Source organism: Astatotilapia calliptera, chromosome 15 (assembly GCF_900246225.1).
Source record: "Astatotilapia calliptera chromosome 15, fAstCal1.2, whole genome shotgun sequence".
NCBI lineage: Eukaryota > Metazoa > Chordata > Actinopteri > Cichliformes > Cichlidae > Astatotilapia > Astatotilapia calliptera.
In genome coordinates, this window is record NC_039316.1 from 31,368,093 (window position 1) to 31,389,872 (window position 21,780).

The following is a 21,780-nucleotide window of genomic DNA, read 5'->3' on the forward strand; positions in this document are numbered from 1 at the left end:
GGAGAATCAAAACCAAATTCATCTTTCAAAAAGAAATCTTAAGGGAAAGTCGAAAAGGACTGATATCCTGATTTGCAAATAAAGAGCAATATGTCAAGATGACTTGCCTGTGTACACCAAGCTACACATACAGTTGTGGGCAGATGTTTACATTCACCCATGACGGGCATAAATGTCATGGAAATTTGGGGCTTTAAATTATATCTTTAAACTGTTCTTTTTTCAGGTTGGAATGAATGGAATTATTTTGGATCTTCTGTAATCCACACAGGGTCGAAATCATACATATAGCATGGATACATACATAAATATATGTATGCATACATGACAAGCTCAACGCCTAATAACTTCTAGTTAGTGATCATGATTGTCTAAAATTAGCTGATGCTCTTGTTAGCATTAAAAGGATTTAACTGACCACATTAGTTGGACTAACCAATACTCAGATTAACAGCAAAGTCCAAGGAACTCAACGAAGATCTAGGAATTTGATTTGTCAGTTGCTAATTTGGCTCATGGGCTGACCAAGTGACCCAGCAGCCTGGGTTTGGGTCTGACCTGAGGCCCTTGCTATGTGTATTACATTACTCTTTGCCCCTGCTTTATTGTCCACTCTACTGCAAAAATCCCTCTCAACAATGTGAAGAGTAGATTGGCACAAGTTCGGAAGCTTGGTTGCTGGAGCCATTCCGAAACAACTGAAGATTCCAAGATCTTCTGTTCAAACAACTGCACATAAGTACAAGTTATTCTGATGTGTTACCGTGTTGCCAAGGTATGGAAGAATACCCCAACTGTTAGATGAGAGGAAATTAGTTAGGATGTTCAGGAATAAGGCAGAAACCTCCAAGGCTCAAGTCTGCTATGAACTAAAAACTGCAGGAACAGGTGGGGCACTGATCAGTGAGACACCGCTAGTAAACCTTTTGCATGTATGGGGGTTCTCAGCCAGAGCTGCATGGACTCCACACTGGGATGAGGAGAGGCCTGTTGTTGCTGTGTGTCACTGATTTTTCTGCTGCATTCTGTCTTTTAGAAAATAAATCCAGTTTTCCAACCAGTCTCTGTCTGTCATCACAATGCAGTCTTCCATCTGAAATCTTCTACACAGAGGAGGGATATGGTAAATGAACTGGTTCATCTACTCTACCTAAGCACGTTTTTAATGCTTTTTCTACACAAGTGTTTGGAGAGCAACCTGTGGTTAGGTATCATGCCCAAGGATATGCAGACTGGAGCAGCCAGGAATTGAACCACTGACCATTTGATTAGTAGCTGACCTGCTCTACTTCCTGAACTGCAGCCAACTCATGTATAAGTATTGGACAAAGGATGTTGAAGATGGAAGGAAGAAACGAGGAACTTCCGAGAAGATTCATGGATTTAATGCAGGAGGATCAGAGCGACAGAAGATGATATTAGGGATAGGATGAGATGGAGGCATATGATGTACTGGTTTAACCTCTTAATGAAGCAGCCAAAAGAAAAAGAAGAAACGAAATCCACAGTGAGTCTGGCTTGACAAAATCAGAGATTTTGAGGGTGTTTTATTTGAACCTACTCTCGCAAACTAATTTTCGCTAAGTAGCAGGAACTCACATGACAAGCTGCCATCACAACAACAAAGCTGAAATTTTCTGTACGTGCTGACGGGGGGGGGATGACGTGAACTCGTAAAATGTGTACTTACGTGATTACGTAGCAGTGGTTACGCGCAGAAGCTGGGTGTGAAGATGGCGGACGAGGAGGCCGAACAGGATCGTAGTCCTGCCATTGGTATCAGTGAAACGACCGAGGAACTTAAAAAACGTTTGCAAGAATTGCAAGAAATCTTGAGTAGAGAAAGCATCGACTCTCCAGAAGAATCATCTTCGAAGTATTGTCAAGAGTTTTGTGGGGTGAGCTGCTTTTCTTTACGCTTAAGCAAACAAGCTAATCAGCTAGCATTGATAACAACGCTACACACATACTGATATTCCAGAGAAAGCCCTGCTTTCAAAACTGAGTAGTTCTTGGAAGCACTCGCTAGTTGTTGTTGTTTTATCTATGTCCAGAATAGAAGCGTGTCTAGTAGTCACAAGTTGGTGAATACACACAGGCTCGTAAACTTCAGCTTAAATGTTGAGCATCTGAAGCAAACGTTAGCTTAAAGCTGTGTCTGCATGAGGTAATTACCTTTGGCAATGTTGGTGTTAAGAGTCGTTCAGGTAAAATGACCTATACCAGCAATAATAAAATGACTTGTTTTATTTACGGTGGCTTCCATTGCATTGATACACTTAGCGCGTCTGGCGGATATGGGTGCCTAGCATCAGTTCTTTACCCTTGTATGTTTGGCTACATGCTCGTGCACGTGAGCGTAATTTGGTCGCCTGTCTCTCGGTAACAGCCCTAAGGCCAGCAAATTTCCGTTCGGCTGGATTTTAGGAGCAGCTGCAGCACATTTGGTACGATTGCACCTGGTAAAAGAAAGGAGTTGTCAGTTAATCCCGCGATAGATTTCTCCTGTGTACGTGCAGAACGGAACGCCCGCCTGCAGAAGGGCGCACGTCGTTTTCTGTCTCAGTTGCACGCTGAAGACAATGCAGCATAAATTACCAGCAGTCTCCCTTGGAGCCTGACCAGTGGCCGTTTGTGAGCTTGTGCACCGGGTGGAGTCTACAGAGGTGTGCTTGTCGTTTTGAGAGCGTGAGAGAGCGGGGATGGGGACTCTACGCGGAGTATCCTCGGGCTCATTGTGGTGGTGGTCTTCAGTGTGTTCGCCTTGTCCTGAGTACAGTGGTTACGTCAGGAAGTGCCTGTGAAGTCAGGCTGCTGATGGTGATGAATAGAAATGCTTTTGCAGATATTTGATGAACCTAATCAGTTTTATCACGTGTCAGCTAACCAGTGACAGAATCAAAAACTGAGAGAAAAGTAAGGACACTAAAATTCAGTTGGTCAAGGGGTTCACTCTAGTGCTGCCCCTGGCTGGAACAATGAGTTTTATGTTCAAACTAAGTGAAAGTGGAAAATATATCCTATCTGTGACTTTAGCAGTAAGCGGCACTACTTTGTTTGGGTAGCTGCTTTTAAAAGTCCCTCCCCGAGCCTTTCCCCCACTGTCACCAGAGTTCATAGGTCATATGATTGCTGGGGTTTTTGCTGTTGTACTATTGTAGGGTCTGCCTTACAATATATAGCTCAATGGGGCAACTGTTGTTGTGATTTGGCGATGTATAAATACAATTTAATTAACATAAAACTCATTGTGGGTAGTAGAAAAGTGGTCCCCTAAACTTTTTAGTGTTAGTAAGTCTATTAGCTACAACCAACTACATGATGTCATGTGGACTTTAGGCACATAAACTTGTGTCATAACGCGACCTCGGGAGGGAAACAGTGTTGTAGAAAGAACACTCTTCACTAATGGGAATAGTTCCAAAGCTTTCTTTTTTATGTATGAGAGTAGGGCTGCCACAAACGATTATTTTGATAGTCGACTAGTCACCGATTATTTTTGCGATTAGTCGACTAATCAGATCATCATCCATTGGACGTAAAACGTACAGCATATTGCACCAGCAGCATCTGCTCATATATAACTATCATTAGCTTACAGCTTTAAGTGTTTAAGGTATGTGCTAACTAAAAATAAAGACAAGATGATAGTTTATTAAATTTTAATGAATTTTACAGATTGTTTCGGTGAAGTTTAATAAACTCCTTGCTATCTAAAATATAACAGGACACCGGAGTAAATTCTCGAGCATCTCACACTTCTGATAATCAGCTGTCTGCTTGATGTTTATTCAGCTGTGTAAAAACTATAACTTTAATCTCAGCCAAACCGATTTACTCAGGAACAAATAAAATACAAAAAAAGCCAAACAATAACATGTTTAAGTTATCTAAGTGACTTATGTATGTTTAACTTGAGTAGCAAAAGACAGCGGTGGGTTTGAAAACGATTTGCCGGGAGTCCGGTGTTCTCACGGGCTCTAGTGAGCCTAGCTAGCTATCGAGCTAGTGGGTAACAGACGTCTCCGAAAACGTTGGCGCGCTTTTGAAAATATGTGGCGTCTTGATAAACTGAGCAAATATTTGAGGTTTACACAGCTACGTTTATTTTGTGACCCAGAAAAGAATAATAAGAGTAATTTTAAAACTAACTAGCTGCCGCCGTTGTTGGAAATTGAGCTGGGCTGCGCTATGAATTCTGGGACACAGCTTCTTCTTCTTCTTCTTCTTCTTCTTCAGGGTTTAACGGCAGCTGGCATCCATGCAGTGCTGCCCTCTTCTGTTTCAGTCCGTTATTACACTCTTAAATCCTACTACTCATTCCTGCGTCTTTTGCGATCTTACAAAGCTTCAAACGACGCGTCGACTATTAAATCAGTCGTCGACGATTTTGATAGTCGACGTAATCGTGACTAGTCGACTAATCGTGGCAGCCCTATATGAGAGATACATACTTCTGAATGACATGGAGCAGGTGCATCTAGTACGCGTGGAGTGGGCACAAAACTGTGACATACAGACATGTAAAAGGTCCTTAACAGGAATGACTCAGGCCAAACTTATGGTCCCACATATGTCTGCAGACGGAGAGCAGTGTGCTCGTCTGCAGTGCCTCAGTGTCTCTGTGCCACCTCTGTATGTGACACAAACAAAACAAGAATGTACGACATCGAGCCGATTGTGTACCAACTGCTATACCTATCTTAAAAAAAAACAGCCTTAGCATCCACTAACCACATCAGGTTAGGAAAATCCCAAGTGATAGTTAATTGTGCTGCTTTTCGTTTGAGGCTAAAACAAAGAGATTGAGGTTTCTATAAGCAGTATATTGTGTAGGATATATGGCTGCAGCAGTTCATTGAGTAATTGGATTATAAAAAAGTTCTCAATACAATTTTTTTGCTTTGCTTTGATGCTTTGTTTAAAGCACAGCTCTGCAGCGTGCCATTGTCACCATGGAAACTCACATTTACAACTAAAAACATACCTGCAGTATAAACTGGGAAAAAAAAACTAGAGGGAATCCCAGAGCAAAGTCTGACGTGAAGAAAAGCAATCTTTGTAGCTGCTCCATCCACTGCCAATTGTTTTATACTGAAAAAAATCTGCTGTAAGACTCCAGAAGTTGATAAATACAACAAAATAAAACCGGTACCGGTACCCAAAAAAATATGATTTATTCATAACACATAGGAAAAGACCCAGGGAAACAGAGTTAACGATAAAAACAAATAAAAAAAATGTATATTAAAAACCCAGAAAGCCATAAATTTCACACCCAAGCCTGAACTCTCGCGGCACGGTACTAAACGACTCACGGACCGGTACCGGGGTTGGGGACCGCTGTACTAGATCATATTATTTGAAAGTTCTGTTAAATATTTCAGATTAAAACTGAAATAATGCATTTTGTTAATTAGATTGCATTCATATTTAAAATATGACAAACATCTTTTTCATAAGCCACTTGTAAAACTGTGAGCCTTTGACCTGAGGGTTGTTATTTTGGACAATGAATTATTATTGACATCTACACCATCATAATGCCTGTTTTCAGCAGCACAAAATGTTGATCAGAGAAAAGGGTAAATTACCTCCAAAAACTGTTATTTTCAACCAGATCGTGCTTAAAATTGCACTGGTGTACTAACTCAAATCAACTTCTACATTTTTTTTTTTCTACTGTGAATACAAAAAAATCTGAATGAATTGAACCCATTTTTTAACCTTCAGTTGCAAGCAGAGGTTTTTCACAAATGATGATACTGTCACAGTATGTCTCTTTCTGTGGTCAACACTAGACCTTTAATAGACCTAAATAGTAGGGCTGAACGATATATCGCATTTGCGATAATATCGCGACATGATCAAGTGCAATTTTCTAACCGCAAAGGCTGCGATTATACTCTGGACATGTCCAAATTCATGGGCTGCATCCTCCTGAGGCCGCATTTGTAGACCGATTACGTCACAGCGACGTGCCGAAGGCTGTCCAAATTACTACCATATCCCAGAATTCATAGCGCGGCCCAGCCAAACTCCAGTTTCCAACAATGGCGGCCGCTACTAAGTTTTAAAATTACTCATACTAATCTTTCTGGGTCACAAAATAAACTTTTAAAATATTTTCAGGCGAGAAAGTAGTTGTGTAAACATCAAATATCTGCTCGGTTTATCAAGATATCCCATATTTGCAAAAGTGCTTCGACGTTTTCAGAGGCATCTGCTACCCACCAGCTCGACAGCTAGCCGGGAGCTCGAGGGTTACTGATGCGGCCGAGAACGGCACAACTCCCGGCACATCATTTTCAGATCACCGCGGAGTTTCGCTGCTCGGGTTAAACGTAATATATAAGTCACTTAGACAACCTAAAAATGTTATTGTTGGGCTTTTTTCAGTGTTTTGTTTGTTCGTGAGTAAATCGGTTTGGCTGAGATTAAAGTTATTAGATTAGATAAAATAAAACTTTATTAATCCCCCGGGTGGGTTCCTCCTTGGTTTTCACACAGCTGACTAAACGTCAAACAGAAAACTTATTAAACAGAAGTATGAGACAGTCGAGAATTTACGCCAGTGTCTGGTTATATTTTAGATAGCAAGAAGCAGACGGCCGAGTTTATTAAACTCCACCGAGACAGCGGTGACGCTAATCAGAAGGCTAGACCGTCCAATTTCACGCCTTTAAACTTTAAAGGCGTGTTTGTGTGTGTGTTTATACAATTGCTATTATGTTTGCACTTTATGTGTAATGTTACTGACTGCAGAGATCAGTAAGATGTGTGTATTTTTTATTTATTAGTTTTATTTATTTAATATTATTTTTTAATTGAATGACTGTCTAGTAGTTCACAGATGTCGAAAAACTGAGTGTGGTAAAGCCACTGATTTTTTTTATGTATATTTCTGCAATCTGCACATTGTACTGACTTTCATTTTAATGTTTACACCAGGGTTCCTTGTCAGCACTTTATGCTCAGATGTTTGTAAGCTAAAAATAAACTATTGTGTATGTTCAAATATACTGTTGTGATTGAAGAAGTTAAATAAAAATGTCAGTCATCAATTCATGCATCACCTCATGTCATCATAACAGAGGTCTGTCTTCCAGGAAAGAACAGTTTAAAATTAATGTAATATAGTATTGGCCATACTATATGATGTATTGCTTGTCTTTGTTTAATAATACAGAAGACAAAGACCTTAAAAAATAATCGCATATCGCATCGCAATCGCAATATTGGGGCAAAAAATCGCAATTAGATTATTTTCCATAATCGTTCAGCCCTAACTGGAAATAGGTGAAAAAGCTGAAATTTGTGTTGAAAAGAGTTAAAACAGTTGAACTGTTAACTGAAAATTTTTTTTTGTCATAAGCGGGATTCGAACCCGGGCCTCCTGCTCTGAGAACGGCTGCTCATCTCACTGAGCTAAAACATGGCTCAGCCTGGCAAGCAAAGCTGGTGATCACACTGATAATGTGGTCCCATTCAGCAAAATGGGCCAAAAAATGGCATAAAAAGCTTAATAGCTCAAAAAGTATAAAAGTTATGAGCACCAAAAGATATAGCAGGCATTAGCAGAAGGAGCAGAACGGTTTAAAGTTTGAATGGTGAAAATCGGATGAAAACTGAGGGAGTAGTTAACCAACCAAGGTCTGAGCAACTAGAATAAGGTGGAAGAATAAAGAGAAACAGGATCACTATAGTGTGAATGCCTCACACAATTAGAATTAAACTGTAGTGAATGGACTGCCTGTTTTCAAACTGCTGGTAGGTTTTGTTTTTTTTGGTTGTTGTTGTTTTTTGTTTTTTTTTCCATTGTTGCTAAGTGAGTGACTTTGGTTCCCCTTGCAGACATTGTTGGAGTACGCAGGTCGGTGGAGGGTGGAGGAGGAGCCTTTGCCTCTGGTGAAAGTGTACACGGAGGCCCTGGTGAATTATGCCCGTGCCTCTCCATACCTCTCTCTGCAGTGTGAAAATGTTTCTCTTGTAGTTGAGAGACTCTCACTGTAAGTATAACTGGACATACACACTTTACATTCATGGAACGTTTGTTGGATACTGTCCTGTAACAACGTTGAGTTACACATTTTCCTGTAAAATCAGTCCATCAGAGGTCAGTTTGCTGTTTCTATGGTTCGGTCTACAGGAGTTTCCTCGAGCTTTTACTCTCACTGAAGGATATTCCACATGCCGCATGGAACGAGTTGAAGTCATGTGTTCAGGTAAAGAAGATTTCAGCTTTCCAAATAAAGTATTCAAAATGTCGGCTCTAAGCTGGACTTCATAAGCATGCTTTTGCTACTCACATTCAGACCTCATGGAGTTTTCCTGTTGTGTACAGTTTGCTCACAGCAATCTTAAACAGAATGGAATCACTCAGCTGTCCCCGTTGTCTGCTTTGGGCAAGTATGACGGTGTTTGGTCCAACAGGACGCTGCAAGGCCTTCTGTCCAATGAAAACCTTCCCACAGAACAAGGTGAGTGCAGGCCTCTTTTTCACATTGTGTTATTTGGAAAGATCCTGTGCTTTTAATTAAATACTAGTAAAAATAACAATAATGTGCTTTGTGCAGCACCTTTGAAAACATAGTGTGCTTTATAGAACTGAAATAATGGTCAGAGTGATTAACAGGTTAAATTAAAAAAGTAACAAAATGTCAGAAGGAATAACAAAATATTTCCTGTTAAATATGTTTGGAGCAATGATTGAACAGTAAAAATTGAAGTTCACAACCTCAGTTCTTATTTTTCAATTCAAATTAGAGAGTAGATAAAACTTTATTAATCCCTCAGGTGGGTTCCTCTGGAGAATTCAGTAATTTGAGTAACTTCAAAGCATCAGATCCAAGCCCAGCGAGGGGCAGCCATTTATTGCAACAACTTAAGCACAGCAGAGATCAGACTTAAGTTAGTGACTGGTGCTTCACCAACTCCAAACAATAAGCTTCACCAAAAAGAAAATTGAAGTAGGATCTTAAAAGAACAGGTGAATACTCTACCTCCCGTCCTGTGCTCTAAATCTCTCCATACATAAGGTGCATGCTGACGGAAGTGCTGTTTGGAATTTGTTGTCAACTTCTTGTGCATTAGTCGAGCCTGGAAGTAAGACTACTTCTTCTGCGTCATTGCGACAGGAAGCTCCAAATTTTGACAGTATTGCTCAGATGAAAGTGTGTAGTCTGTTTTGTTTGATATGAGAGGTAAAGGACATTTCCTGGTTACAAATGACTTTAAGATTCCTCACTGTCGCTGGAGGCCCAATTAATCACAATAAGGGATCTGGTTGGTCCCTATGTTGCACGTCTTCAAGTACAATAAGTGAAAAGGGTTTAAAGTAGATTTTATGCAGCCTCGGCATTAGCAATACTGTGTTTAAGATTTTACTGGAAAGAAAATTGTTGAGCACTTCCATTTAAAAAAAATAAAAATAAAATTTAGATACTTAACATGAATTTTAAAAAAAATGCATATTGAATGTTTCAGTTGAGGAATTCCTAGCACAGGAGGGAATCGTACTGTTGGGGATGAGGGTGAAGCAGCTGATGAAGGAGAAGAAGCTAGAGAAGGCTGCACTGCTGGCAAAGACCTGCTGCCAGTCCTCAGCCTTCCAAGTGAACGGATCCTTCAAGCAGCTGTATCTTGTGTGCCTCTGTGGTACTGCAGAGCAGAATCAGCTTATGGAGGAGGTGAGTTTCATTGGGTTATTTAATTATGCATAAAGTGCTGTGGTCACACTTAGTAGCGGGTTAAGTTTTATATGTTTTCATAGACTTTCAACCTGAGGGTTTCATCTGTCATCTGCTGTTTATCCTACACAGGCCAGCAGTTGTGTTGTTGGACTTCGTGTTTGTGTGTTAGGAATCGGGGGTTTGTTTGAAAAAGCAGGTTTAGTGGGAAAACTGAGATTTTATGTGTAAGGTAAGGGGAAAGTTGTACAGAGAGCACTAACTTAAGCTGGTTGGTTCCCTGCAGCTCAAGCACACTTGGGTTATGCATCAGAACATCTATAACACATCAAGTCAGAAAAATAAAGTGCAGGTTTTGGAGTAATCTAGTCACAGTAAGCCCAGTTGAGATGATTTGGCATGGCCTTAAACAGACAGTTCATGCTCAAAACCCCTTCAGTGACTGAAAATGAAAGCAATTCTGCAAAGAACAGTGGAACAAAATTCCTCAACAATGATTTGAAAGAGTAATTGGCAGTTCCTGCAAATGCTGGAGGTTTATTAGGTTTATGGGGCATAAATAAAAGTGCATTATGTATTTAGGCAGGTTATCTTTGTCTGATACTAAAGTGTAACAAATATGCCAAAAAAAGGGCAAATAATATTTTTACAACATTGTATTAAAATTGTGATAATGTGAAAGGTTTCCTGTGTGTGACTATCTAGTATGAGCCTTTCAAGTTTGAGTATTTTCAAACACATTTTCAAGCTACAGTCACTGAATGCTGTCGAGCAACATTTTGAAATGTCTCTAGTTTAGCTCTTAGCTCCCTTGGTATTAAAAAGGTAACTTAGCACATCATGATGTCACTTTGCTGCTAGCCTTATTTGTGCCCTTAATCTATTGGTGCTGTTGTCTTCTTATGTTTTCTTGTAATAGGTAGGCAACATTTAAAAGTTTCTGAGACCTTTGATATTGGAGGGTTGCAAAATTACTGAACGATTGGTTTAATCACTTGGGTGATTCAATATGTGGTTATGTTGTTTCTATCTGTAAAGCTTTCAAAGGAGGACTGCCGTGATGCATTAGAGATGATTTGCAACCTAGAGTCTGAGGGAGACGATAATGCAGCTTTCAGTTTATGCTCGGCCTTCCTGACCCGGCAGCTTCTCCAAGGAGACACATACTGTGCTTGGTAAGAAGAAAAGTTCTCTGATTTGATGCTGACCACTATTTTATTTAATTTTTTAGAAAAATAAGTAAAGTTATAGAATCAGCATACTTTTTTTCCTTCTCTTTTCCTCCATATTGTTGGGTACTATTAAGACAGCGGTCCCCAACCCCCGGGCCTCGGACCGGTACCAAGCCGCGAGAGTTGACGCTCAGGTGTGAAATGTATGGTTTTCAGGGTTTTTATCGGTTTTCAGCGTTATTTTGTTATCGTTTTTATCGTTAACTCACTTTTCCTGGGTCTTTTCACGTGTGTTATGAATAAGTCTTCTTTTTTCGGTACCGGTACTAGTTTTATTTTGTTGTATTTATCCGCGACACCTTAAAGGCCGGTCCGTGAAAATATTGTCGAGCATAAACCGGTCTGTGGCGCAAAAAAGGTTGGAGACCGCTGTATTAGGAGGTTGGTGATGTAATCAGTATTGAGCAAGTTGTCTGTCTTCTAACCAGGGAACTCACACTGTTTTGGAGCAAGCTGCTGAAGCGATTGGAACCATCAGAGCAGGCCTTTCTTGACAGATGTCGCCAGATGTCTTTATTGTCAATTACTGTGTACCACATCCTGTTCCTCATCAAGGTCATTCAGTCAGAGGTTAGTGGAAAGTCATCTGCTTCAGTATATTCAAACATTTGGACCCAAATGATTGACTGCAACTGTTATCTTTTGCCTTTGAGCTATCCACACCATATTGCCAAAAGTGTTCACTCACCCATTTAAATTGAGTTCAGGTGTTCAGATCACGTTTGTAGAATGAAGCACTTAGGCATGCAGACTGCATCTACAAACATTTGTGAAAGAACGGGTGGTTCTCACAAGCTCAGTGAATTCCAGCTTGGTATCGTGATAGGATGTCTCATATGCAATCCAATGTAAGGCCAGTCGTGAAATGTCATTGCTACTAAATATTCCACTGTCAGCTGTTACTGTAACAAAGTAGAAGTGATTGGAAACAACAGCAACTCTGCCATGAAGCGGTAGGCCACATAAAATCACAGTCAGCATATAGGTTGCCAACTTTCTGCAGAGTCAGTCAGAACAGAACTCCAAACTTAATGTGACCTTCAGATCAGTTTGAAAGAACAGTATGTAGAGAGCTTCATTGAATGGGTTTCCACGGCCGAGCAGCTGCATCTAAGCTTTACATCAAGAAGCGCAATGTAAATGGACTCTACAACAGTGGAGACATGTTCTCTTTTTGCTAAAGCATATAGTTAGTGCTGGATCAGGTGACCGTGAATCCTCCCTTAATTATGCTGCAATAAGCGTAGGCTGCTGGGGGATTCCCATTGAGTATTTCTTATTATTATTGTAGGGTCTACCTTAGAATATAAAGCACCTTGAGGTTACTGCTGTTGTGATTTGGCGCTTTATAAATAAAATTGAATTGATTGATGAATTCACGCTTCTTTTCTGGAAATCCAACAGACAAGTCTGGGTTTGGCAGTCGCCAGGAGAACGGTACTTGTCTGATTGTGTTGTGCCCAGTGTAAAGGTCTGTGGAATGGGGATTATGGTGTGTCGTAGTTTTTGGGCACAAAATACTACCCCGACAGCATGTGGCAGGACAAATGACCAAACATCTTCCAGCTTCTGTCTCCTGGCAGAAGCTGGAAGATGTCACCTGGCAGAGATGCCCACTCTCCCCTGCACTGTTTGCAATTTTTATCGAACCACTAGCAGCAGCAGCAATTAGACAGGCTAAAGTGATTACGGGCATAAGATGGAAGAATGTTGAACATAAAATCTGTCTTTATGCGGATGTATTGCTTTTTTTCCCAACACTCACAAACAGCTCTCCCTGAGATACTGCATTTAACTCTTTTTCAAAAGTTTCAGATTATTCGATAAACTGGTTCAAATCTACAGTTCTTCTGATTAACTGCTCCTTCCATAATTCCTCTTCTAGCCCACTGCTATCTGGAAATATTGAATATTTAGGTATTAATGTCTCTCCTAAGCTTGCAGATTTAACTAAATTAAACTACATCCCACTAGATGGAAATCTCTACCCATATCTTTCATGGGAAGGGTCGCTTCAATAAAAATGATAGTCTTGCCAAGAATCAATTTTGTTTTTAATGATCCCGAGTAAACCATCACCAGACTGGTTTAGGTCTCTAAATTCCTTTGGAAAGGTAAGCCCCCACATATTATCTTAAAAATGCTACAAAGGAGGACTAGATCTGCCTAACTTTCAACACTGTATCTTAGCCAACAGGTTATTGTAGTAACTTAATAACCAAATAACGTCTTTTTAATGAAATGGGTCTTCTTCATTAATATAGCCAGAGCAGTTCAGAATAAGTTGAAACATGCTTAAAATAATTTAGCTTTTTTGTGTGTGTGTGTGTTTGTCCCCTTCACAGATTGACCGTGTTGGCCTGCCAGTGTGCATCGAAATGTGCATCAGGGCTCTACGGATGGAATCAGGTGATGGGAACAGTAAAGCCACTGTGTGTAAAACAATTTCCTGTTTGCTTCCATCTGACTTGGAAGTGAAGCGAGCCTGTCAGCTGACAGAGTTCCTCCTAGAACCCACTGTTGAGTCTTACTATGCTGTGGAGACTCTTTATAATGAACCTGATCAAAAACTAGAGGAGGAGGATTTGCTGGTTCCCAACTCGCTGCGATGTGAACTCTTGCTAGTGTTAAAAACCCAGTGGTCCTTTGACCCAGAATTTTGGGATTGGAAAGCGCTAAAGCGTCATTGCTTGGCACTAATGGGCGAAGAAGCTTCCATAGTGTCGTCGATTGATTTGCTGAATGACACAGAGAGCCCGGAAGAAGAGGACGTCATGAGCCTAAGGGGGTTTAATAATGTTCCAGACCACTTAGTTACTGGCACCTACGAACTCAAAGATGTTACAGACAAGAAACAGAAAAACAGAGAAATGAAGAAACTGAGAGAAAAAGGTTTTATATCTGCCAGGTTCAGAAACTGGCAGGCCTACATGCAGTACTGTGTGCTGTGCGACAAAGAGTTTCTCGGCCATAGGATTGTACGACACGCACAGACTCATCTAAGCAAGGGAATGTACACCTGCCCAATATGTGCTCAGACATTTACCTCAAAAGACACATTAATTCCCCATGTAACATCACATGTGAAACAATCGTGCAAGGAAAGGCTGACTGCACTGAAAACAAGCAAAAAACTGGCTAATCCCAAAACAGCTGCCCCTGTTATTGCAGCCTTTGAATCCAAAACGCAGCACAATCTTTCTGTAAATGGTGACCCCTCAGGGTGTAACCGGGGGTTGGCTTACAAGGGTCAGACCAGTGGGCCTAGGCTTAATGTGGACTGTAGTGAGGACAACATGTGCCCTGTTGGAAAATGCAGGAGGAGCTTCAAATTTTTCAAAAATCTTATTGCACATGTCAAAGCTCATGGGGATAATGAGGAAGCAAAGACGTTCCTTGAGATGCAGAGCAAAAAGGTTGTTTGCCAGTACTGCCGTCGCCACTTCATTAGTGTCACTCATCTTAATGATCACTTGCAGGTCCACTGTGGTGTAAAACCTTACATCTGCATACAGTTGAACTGCAAGGCAAGTTTCTTGTCCAACACTGAGCTCCTAATACATAGGAAAACACATTCTGTGTTTAAAGCTAAATGCATGTTTCCAAACTGTGGAAAAATTTTCAATGCAGCCTTCAAACTGTATGACCACGAGGCACAGCATTATAAAACTTTTACCTGTAAAGTTGTGGACTGTGGAAAAGTATTCCATTCACAACAGCAGCTGGATTTACACCAGGACAGGCATGTGACTCAAGAAGAGGAAAACCAGTCCTCTGAACAAACCCTACAAAATGGGCAACCCAGCCCTTCACTCGCTGAGCAAATGCAACAGGAGAACTGGAGCACTGAAACGGAGAGTGTTGATCAAGATCGTGGACGGCTGCCGGTACCCACTGAGACTTTGCTGACATCTTCAGAAGAACCTGTGGACACATTAAAACAATATACAAGCGAACATGAGGACAAAGCTTTTTCAAGCAGTCATACACACAATTTAAGCAATTCTGTGATTCAGTCTGTCTGTTCCAGCTTGTCTGAAACTCAAAGATATAGAGATAATTTGTCTGATTATCAAAGAGCGCCCCAACAGAATCAGTCTGTACCTTCATTTGAAGCCAGTTTAAATAATGTCTTACATAGCCAACCGCAGATGTTCTCTAATATTCAGAATACTGATTCAGTTAATTACAACTCTAACTTAAATTTGCCAGTAAAGCAAGAGCCACCGTCTACTAGCAACTGCTTAACAGTACAGCTGCCTCACAACTCTGTAGAGCCTGCAGTTTTGCAGCCACTCCCTCCAACAGTAAGTCCTCAGCAGCGAGCTGGGAACAGAGCGGACAACTCTCTAGAACAGAGAGAGCGATTTCATTGCGCATTAGAAACCTGTCCGAGGCATTACAGCTCCTACAGGAGTGTCACCAAGCACATGAAAGCGGTTCACCCAGATTTCTATGAGCAATGGAAAGTTGCTCGAACTAACATCAAAACAACCTATGCTCCAGCACAGAGCAAATCGTCTGTGGAGCATCTCAGTTCAGTCTCGCAGCTTCAGAACCAGCAAAACGGTAGAGTAACAATTCATGGAGTTCAGAGACAGAACGTTATCCAATCACCTTATACCAACATGGGTAACAGTTTAAACTATTCTGACCTGCACTCGCTTTCTTCACCAGGCCTCACCCATAATGGTTCGCTGCTAATGGCAAATGTTTTGAATCCCATTGTTCTCTCTCAGTTAGGGAGCAATAGAAATCCCACAATTGAACACGCTCAAGCTTCAGGCAGTCACAGTTGGCATACAGTTGCTGGAAGTGAACAGGTTCAAAACTGTGGTTCTTCTCAAGTCTATCCACCTAGCCTGCAAGCGAACCTGCAAATGACTCCTAATAGTTCTGTTGTGTCGCTTGGTGTCCCATCCTGTTCTGTGATGGGATCAGTTACGGAGAGACCAGCAGAGTCCTTGCAGTCACCACAGAACAGTAGGCCCCAGCCAGTTCGTCCCTCGTACGTGAATGGTGCAAAGGAAGTGTTGGAACAAACTGATGCCTGTCCATCATATTCATCACAGATTCAAAGCAGTTTAGCCCCTGGTGCCAAGATACCTGAACAAACGCAAACTGTGCAAAATCATCTACGGATGAATTTTCCTTCTGCAAACAACGAAATCCAGAAGAGTAGTACGGTCCTACCTATAGATGGCCCTATTGTCGCCGAAGATGAGGTGCGACGCAGAAAAAACAAAAGGATTAAATGGCCAGCGATTATTAAGGATGGGAAATTTGTTTGTCGGAGGTGTTTTAGACAGTTTGATAGTCCTAAATCCCTCGGAGGCCACTTGTCCAAACGAACAACTTGCAAACCCTACAATGATTCAGAACTGAATGCAGATTTGCCAAGATCATTCCTTGATCTTAATTCAGAGCAAACAGTTGGCACCCCTCAACTTTCTTATAACCCTGCTGCTGTGTACCAGGAGAAGCATCATCAATCTTCAGCAGCTACAAAAGATTACCCCACACGTAATTATCCACCAAATAACTTGCAGACATATGGCAGCAATGAGGCAAATGATGATATTCTTAAACAAATTATGACTGAATCCAACATGTCTGATCTCTTTGTGCACACACCTACCCCACAGACAATGTTCCAAAACCCCTGTGTTCCCCTAGGAGCTGGTGAGCGTTTGACAGGTAGCTCAGTAATACAGCACACAGAAAATGTTCAGGTGAAGCAAGAATGCTCATACAGTTCAGCCCATTATCCTCAGCCAAGTATGGATATATTTTCTGGAACAGAATTCCCAGACCCACTGTTTTCACAAATCCTCACAAAAAACCCTTCTGCGGCTGTCCCCAGATCTGCCCCTAAAAACGAGACTGCTGGGGAAATCCACAATGAAGGATATCAGTCTGACAATATCCACACACCAGATCCAGATTTAAACTCAGTGACACACACACTGATACCTGAAAATCAGCTTAGTCCAGCAGCAATAAGTAGCAGTCAGATTGAGGTGCAGAGAAAAGCTTTTGACCAAGGCATTAAAAAGAGACTGCGTGAGCAGATTTTGGCTGGCGACTTGCAGCGTCGGAACAGCACGTGTAACTCCTCCAACGCTGATGCTAAAGCCATATCGCTCGATCCAGCAGGTACCTCTTCCAATAATTCTGGATATAATCCATTGTCTAATGATGCAAAGACAGATTTTATTAGTCAAGGACAATTTTTTGAAGAAAATTCTGTAGTTATGCCACAGACCTCTGATGAAATTAAACTATTGCTGAACACACAAAGTTTTACTTGTTTCAGAGATACTGTTATACCACAACAGGAGGTACCAAGTCCCAGAGTCATTGTGGCAAATGATCCAGAGCCTGAACCATACCAACTGTCAGCCAGCCAACAGCAGTACATGACCGAAATTCAGAGTGCATTTGAAAGGCTCAACTTGGTCAGAGAAGTTGCTGATCAAATGTCAAATGTTTCTGTGCAGCAAGCTGCAAACAACCAGACCAAATGTGCAAAAGTCAAATCGCGTAAGTCAATTTCATCAGCCTTGATTAAGCCATTTGCTTGTGAGAAGGAGGACTGCACCTTTAGTTCCATTTCCAGTGAAGCACTGTGGAAACACCTCTCAAAAACCCACAGCTACAAAATTGAGATGGTGAATGTGGTTAAAAAACGATATGGCCTATATGCTCCTTTTAAATGTCAGAAATGTAGTAAGGCATTCACTCGAAACTCAAACCTCAGAGCTCACTACCACTCAGCTCACAAATTATCAGCTAAAGAAATTGCGGATTTAGATTTGAAGCGCAGGCTGGCCAAAGATGCTGCGTCCGCTGCTATTCAAAACCAACCTGTGGGTATAAACTCTGCTCCAGAGGCTCGGTACCACACGACAGTGGAGAACGGGACACATATGTGTCCGCTCAAAGATGCCACACAACGGGATTACCCATCACAGGTTCTGGGGCCCTGCACTAACACAGTGATAACGAATAACAAGTTTCAGCAAGACATTCGCTCCACAGTGATCTGTCCTTTGCAAGCAGCTCACACGCATAACCAACCAGTGACTCCTTCGAGACAGGCACAGACTTCAACTACATCCTTCCCGTCAGTAAAAGCAGCAGAGCAATGGTTACATGAACAGCAAAGAAACTTGCCTTTTCAGCATCCAGTGGTTGGCGACTCCTTACCTACAGTGTCACCTTTGCTCACCCAGGCTCTCTTGGGCACGGCTCAGGCTAAGGAGCCACAGTCCTCCAACAAGCATTCAGCTTTCAATAGGCACTCAATAGTTCAGCCAAGTACAGATGTTACAAAGAAGACTAAAGAGAGGAAGCCCAAGTTAGGTGATGCAATGAGTCCATACAGACCATATTGCTGTGTTCATCAAGGCTGCGTGGCAGCTTTTACTATCCAGCACAATCTGATCCTCCACTACAGGGCTGTTCACCAGTCTGCCCTGTCGGCACTGGAGGTAAACAAAGAGCAAGACCAGTCTGAGGCTGCGAATGAACTGGACCACGAGGATGAGCCAGAGGCAGAGTTCCCTCAGGTTTCTGAGTTCAGATGCCAAGTCAAAGACTGCTCCCGTGTTTTCCAACAAGTACCCAACCTCTTTCAGCATTATGTCCAGCTCCACGAATTTAGTCTAGATAAAGTCGGCAGTCTGTTGTCCAGCGTCAGGCTCGGCAAGTTTGCTTGTGGCCATCAAGGATGTAAGGAATCCTTCACTGCTTTCAGGAGTTACGTAGCTCACATCAAAGGTGAGCACAAAGATATAAAGCTGGCCAAACCAGAACATTTAAATGGTTCTTTCAAGTGTGAAATTGAAGGCTGTGACCGTTCATATGCCACAAAGTCAAATCTGATCAGACATATGATGAAAAAGCATCAGGATCTGCACCAGTCTAAATTAAAGAGTCAACAAATAAAAGATGGCACAAAACAGACTTCAAAGACTTTGCATTATCAAATTACTAAGACAAGTAATGGGAAAGAAAACATTGAAACGAATAAAAAGTTTTTGAGAGCAAGTGACACAAAGAGGGCTAGCAAGTCAAAGAACAATCACTGGGTTAAATATGGAAAACCCTCACTGAAATCTAAACTGGAGGCGTCCGCTTTGTGCACGAAGAAATTACCTCTGCAGTACCCCTGTATGATCAAAGGCTGCGAGTCTGTAATGAAGTCAGAGCGGAGTATAATGAAGCATTACATTGGCCACGGACTTTCAGAAAAGTACCTGGAACAGCACAGAAGTCACTTTATCTTCTGCAAAAAGTTTCCGCGGCAGAAGTGTCGCTCAATCAGGAGTGACGACTCCAAATCTGACAACACCTCAGACATGTCAGACGTCGAGACGGCTGCAGACGCCAGCCTGGAGGGTAGAGAGTATGGATGCTCAAAGCCGATCCTACGCAGAAGGGCTGCAGCAGGGATCCCTGTAGCATTGTTTGACAGCAAATTATCAAATGATGGCATCTCTGATGGTTCTGTGATACTCAAACGCAAGCGAGGGCGTCCACGAAAATACATTGAAAAAATTGTGAAAGGCAAGAAGATTCCACATCCAACCAAGGCGGACGTGGTTTGCAGCCGTTCCAATGAAGCTGTCTCCTCATGTCCCGCTGTAATGCAGGAGGAGAGGACTGAGCAGAGCGTGCCGCTGGCTTCTTTTAAACCAATGGGATTTGAAATGTCCTTCTTAAAATTCCTAGAACAGTCAAATAAATCTGAGCACCCGTTGATGAGGAATGTCTCGGAGGCAGTAAAGTGCAGGCATCCGTTCAGCCTGAGCACCAAAGGCAACTGTGTCAGGTTCAGCAACCGTCAGAATCTGAAATCACTGAGCAAGGTGAAAATATACCTGGACACGGCCTTTTCATCGTCTGTCTCTGACCTGATGTTAAAACAGCTGCAGGACATGCGCCCTGCTGTGTTGTTAGAAAAATATAATTAACACTTTTTTCCTTTTTTTTTTCTTTTCTTTTGGAAGCAGAATCTCAGGATTTGAATGAGTAAAATCTGCTGCACACTGGTGGCCCTACATGTAAAATGTTTTTTATACATCCAGCTATAAACACTTGTTACCTGTACATGGTTGTCTATTGTTTTTTAACTAGAAAAATGTAAAGCATGTTTTTAAATACAAAAAAGAACATTCGGGTTTAGTAGATATAGGACATCAGGTTAGGGTGTCTTGATTATCCCTGTGGAACTTGGAGATTGGTGGACTGAAATTGACTGTGTAGTTTGTGGTTGAAGGTGTTTGTGCTGTGTATAGTTTGAAATTACCCACTGCAGCCAGCAGCCTGATTTTTTTTATTTTTTTTTGTAACGTATGTGTGTTGGGGGTGCAAAGAATTGATGCCTTTCATGATGTAATGTCTGGAGCTCCTGCATGCACACTGATGATGATAATGATTTTGTGGAAAGGTTTTTTGAATGACAAACAGATGTTCTCATATTAAATATTCACCAGTGTTTTGTAAGTGTGTGTGTGTGTGTGGTTGGTTTTTTTGTTTTTTCCTGCATTCACATATCTTGCATAATGCAATTATTTGAGTAGGAACAAATATTTAATCAAGCAGTTTATGGGTTTAACTTTAAAAAAAAAAAGTGGAGTTGCAGCTGTTTTTATAAATTACACATATATAACACACATATAGGCCCAAATGTAATTGGACAATTGCTTGATAAATTTTCATGGGCAGACAGAAAGCAAATTCAGGCAGCAAAGAACTACATCCCCATTGTATGAATACTGGATTGAACTGTATGTTCAATTTCAGTTTTATTTATACAGCACCAAATCACAACAACAGTCTCCTCAAAGCACTTGATTATTGTAAGGTAGACCCTACAATAATACATGCAGAGAAAAACCCAACAATCATGACCATCTATGAGCAAGCACTTGGCAACAGTGGGAAGGAAAAACTCCATCAGAACCAGGCTCAGGGAGGGGTGGCCATCTGCCACAACCGTTTGGGGAGTGAAAAGGAAGACTGGATGAAAGACATGCTGTGGAAGAGAGCCAGAGATTAATAACAGGTATGATTCAGTGCAGAGAGGTCTATTAACACATAGTGAAGAAGAAACATCCAGTGCAAGCTGGTTCTATAGAAGAGGGGCCTTTAAACTGAAGGCTCTGCCTCCCAGAGGCACTGGTCCCATTTAAAGACCAGTGCAGTACCTACTGCACTGGTCACACTGAAATAACTATGCGCTTAACAATTTGAAAATTGTTAAAATGGAAAGTTATTTAGTCTGTCACTTTTCATTTGAACAATTTTCAAATTGTTAAGCGCATAAAGTTATTTCAGTGCAAGTCATCTTATCCTGTGTTTCAAATGCTATACTTTTACTGTGACCAGTGCACTGGTCAATTTTAAAAATAGATGATATGGCCACCTTGTTTTAGAACACACTTCATAACTGTCCATCAAAGCAGGGAATCAGAAGGAGCAGACAGCAGACTTTGTTCAAGGGTCTTCTAATCATTCTTTATTTCACTTCAAATGTTCATAAACAAGTATAGCATTTTATTCATACAGATTTAAAGAAAAAGAATAAATTGTTAATGTTATCTATGCTAGCTAAGCAAAACCTGTCAGTGTTAACTATTACTGCAGGGGGTTTCAGTTGAAGTCATCCTCTCAAACATACCAATAAAGGACGTTCCTGTGGAATATTATCTAAAGTGCTTGTTGATATCAGTTCAGTTACAGAAGGACCGTTTAGAAATGTGAAAGACTCCCCCCCCCCCCCCCCTCCCCACACACACACACACAGCAGACATCATAGCTTTGCAGATTGAGAAAGAAAACAAAAGACAAAG

The 21,780-nt window shown here is 41.4% G+C and overlaps 1 protein-coding gene across 1 annotated transcript; it reads left to right on the forward strand.

Annotated features, from left to right (window-relative positions):
• The first annotated feature begins 1,691 nt into the window (after positions 1 to 1,691).
• znf292b (zinc finger protein 292b) lies at positions 1,692 to 20,431 on the forward strand. Its single transcript, XM_026194357.1, has 8 exons — positions 1,692 to 1,898; positions 7,855 to 8,009; positions 8,150 to 8,225; positions 8,345 to 8,480; positions 9,487 to 9,689; positions 10,728 to 10,864; positions 11,350 to 11,491; positions 13,267 to 20,431. Exons 1-8 carry the CDS (start codon positions 1,734 to 1,736, stop codon positions 19,897 to 19,899), a joined length of 7,647 nt encoding a protein of 2,548 aa, XP_026050142.1. The 5' UTR covers positions 1,692 to 1,733; the 3' UTR covers positions 19,900 to 20,431.
• Positions 20,432 to 21,780: the final 1,349 nt, after the last annotated feature.

Bases quoted from the DNA above. Each gene is read 5' to 3' on its own strand.
- znf292b (XM_026194357.1), top strand. From the start codon at position 1,734: ATGGCGGACGAGGAGGCCGAACAGGATCGTAGTCCTGCCATTGGTATC. The intron at 8,226-8,344 runs GTAAAGAAGATT...TGTTGTGTACAG, and splicing joins AGTTGAAGTCATGTGTTCAG to TTTGCTCACAGCAATCTTAA. The intron at 11,492-13,266 runs GTTAGTGGAAAG...TCCCCTTCACAG, and splicing joins TCAAGGTCATTCAGTCAGAG to ATTGACCGTGTTGGCCTGCC.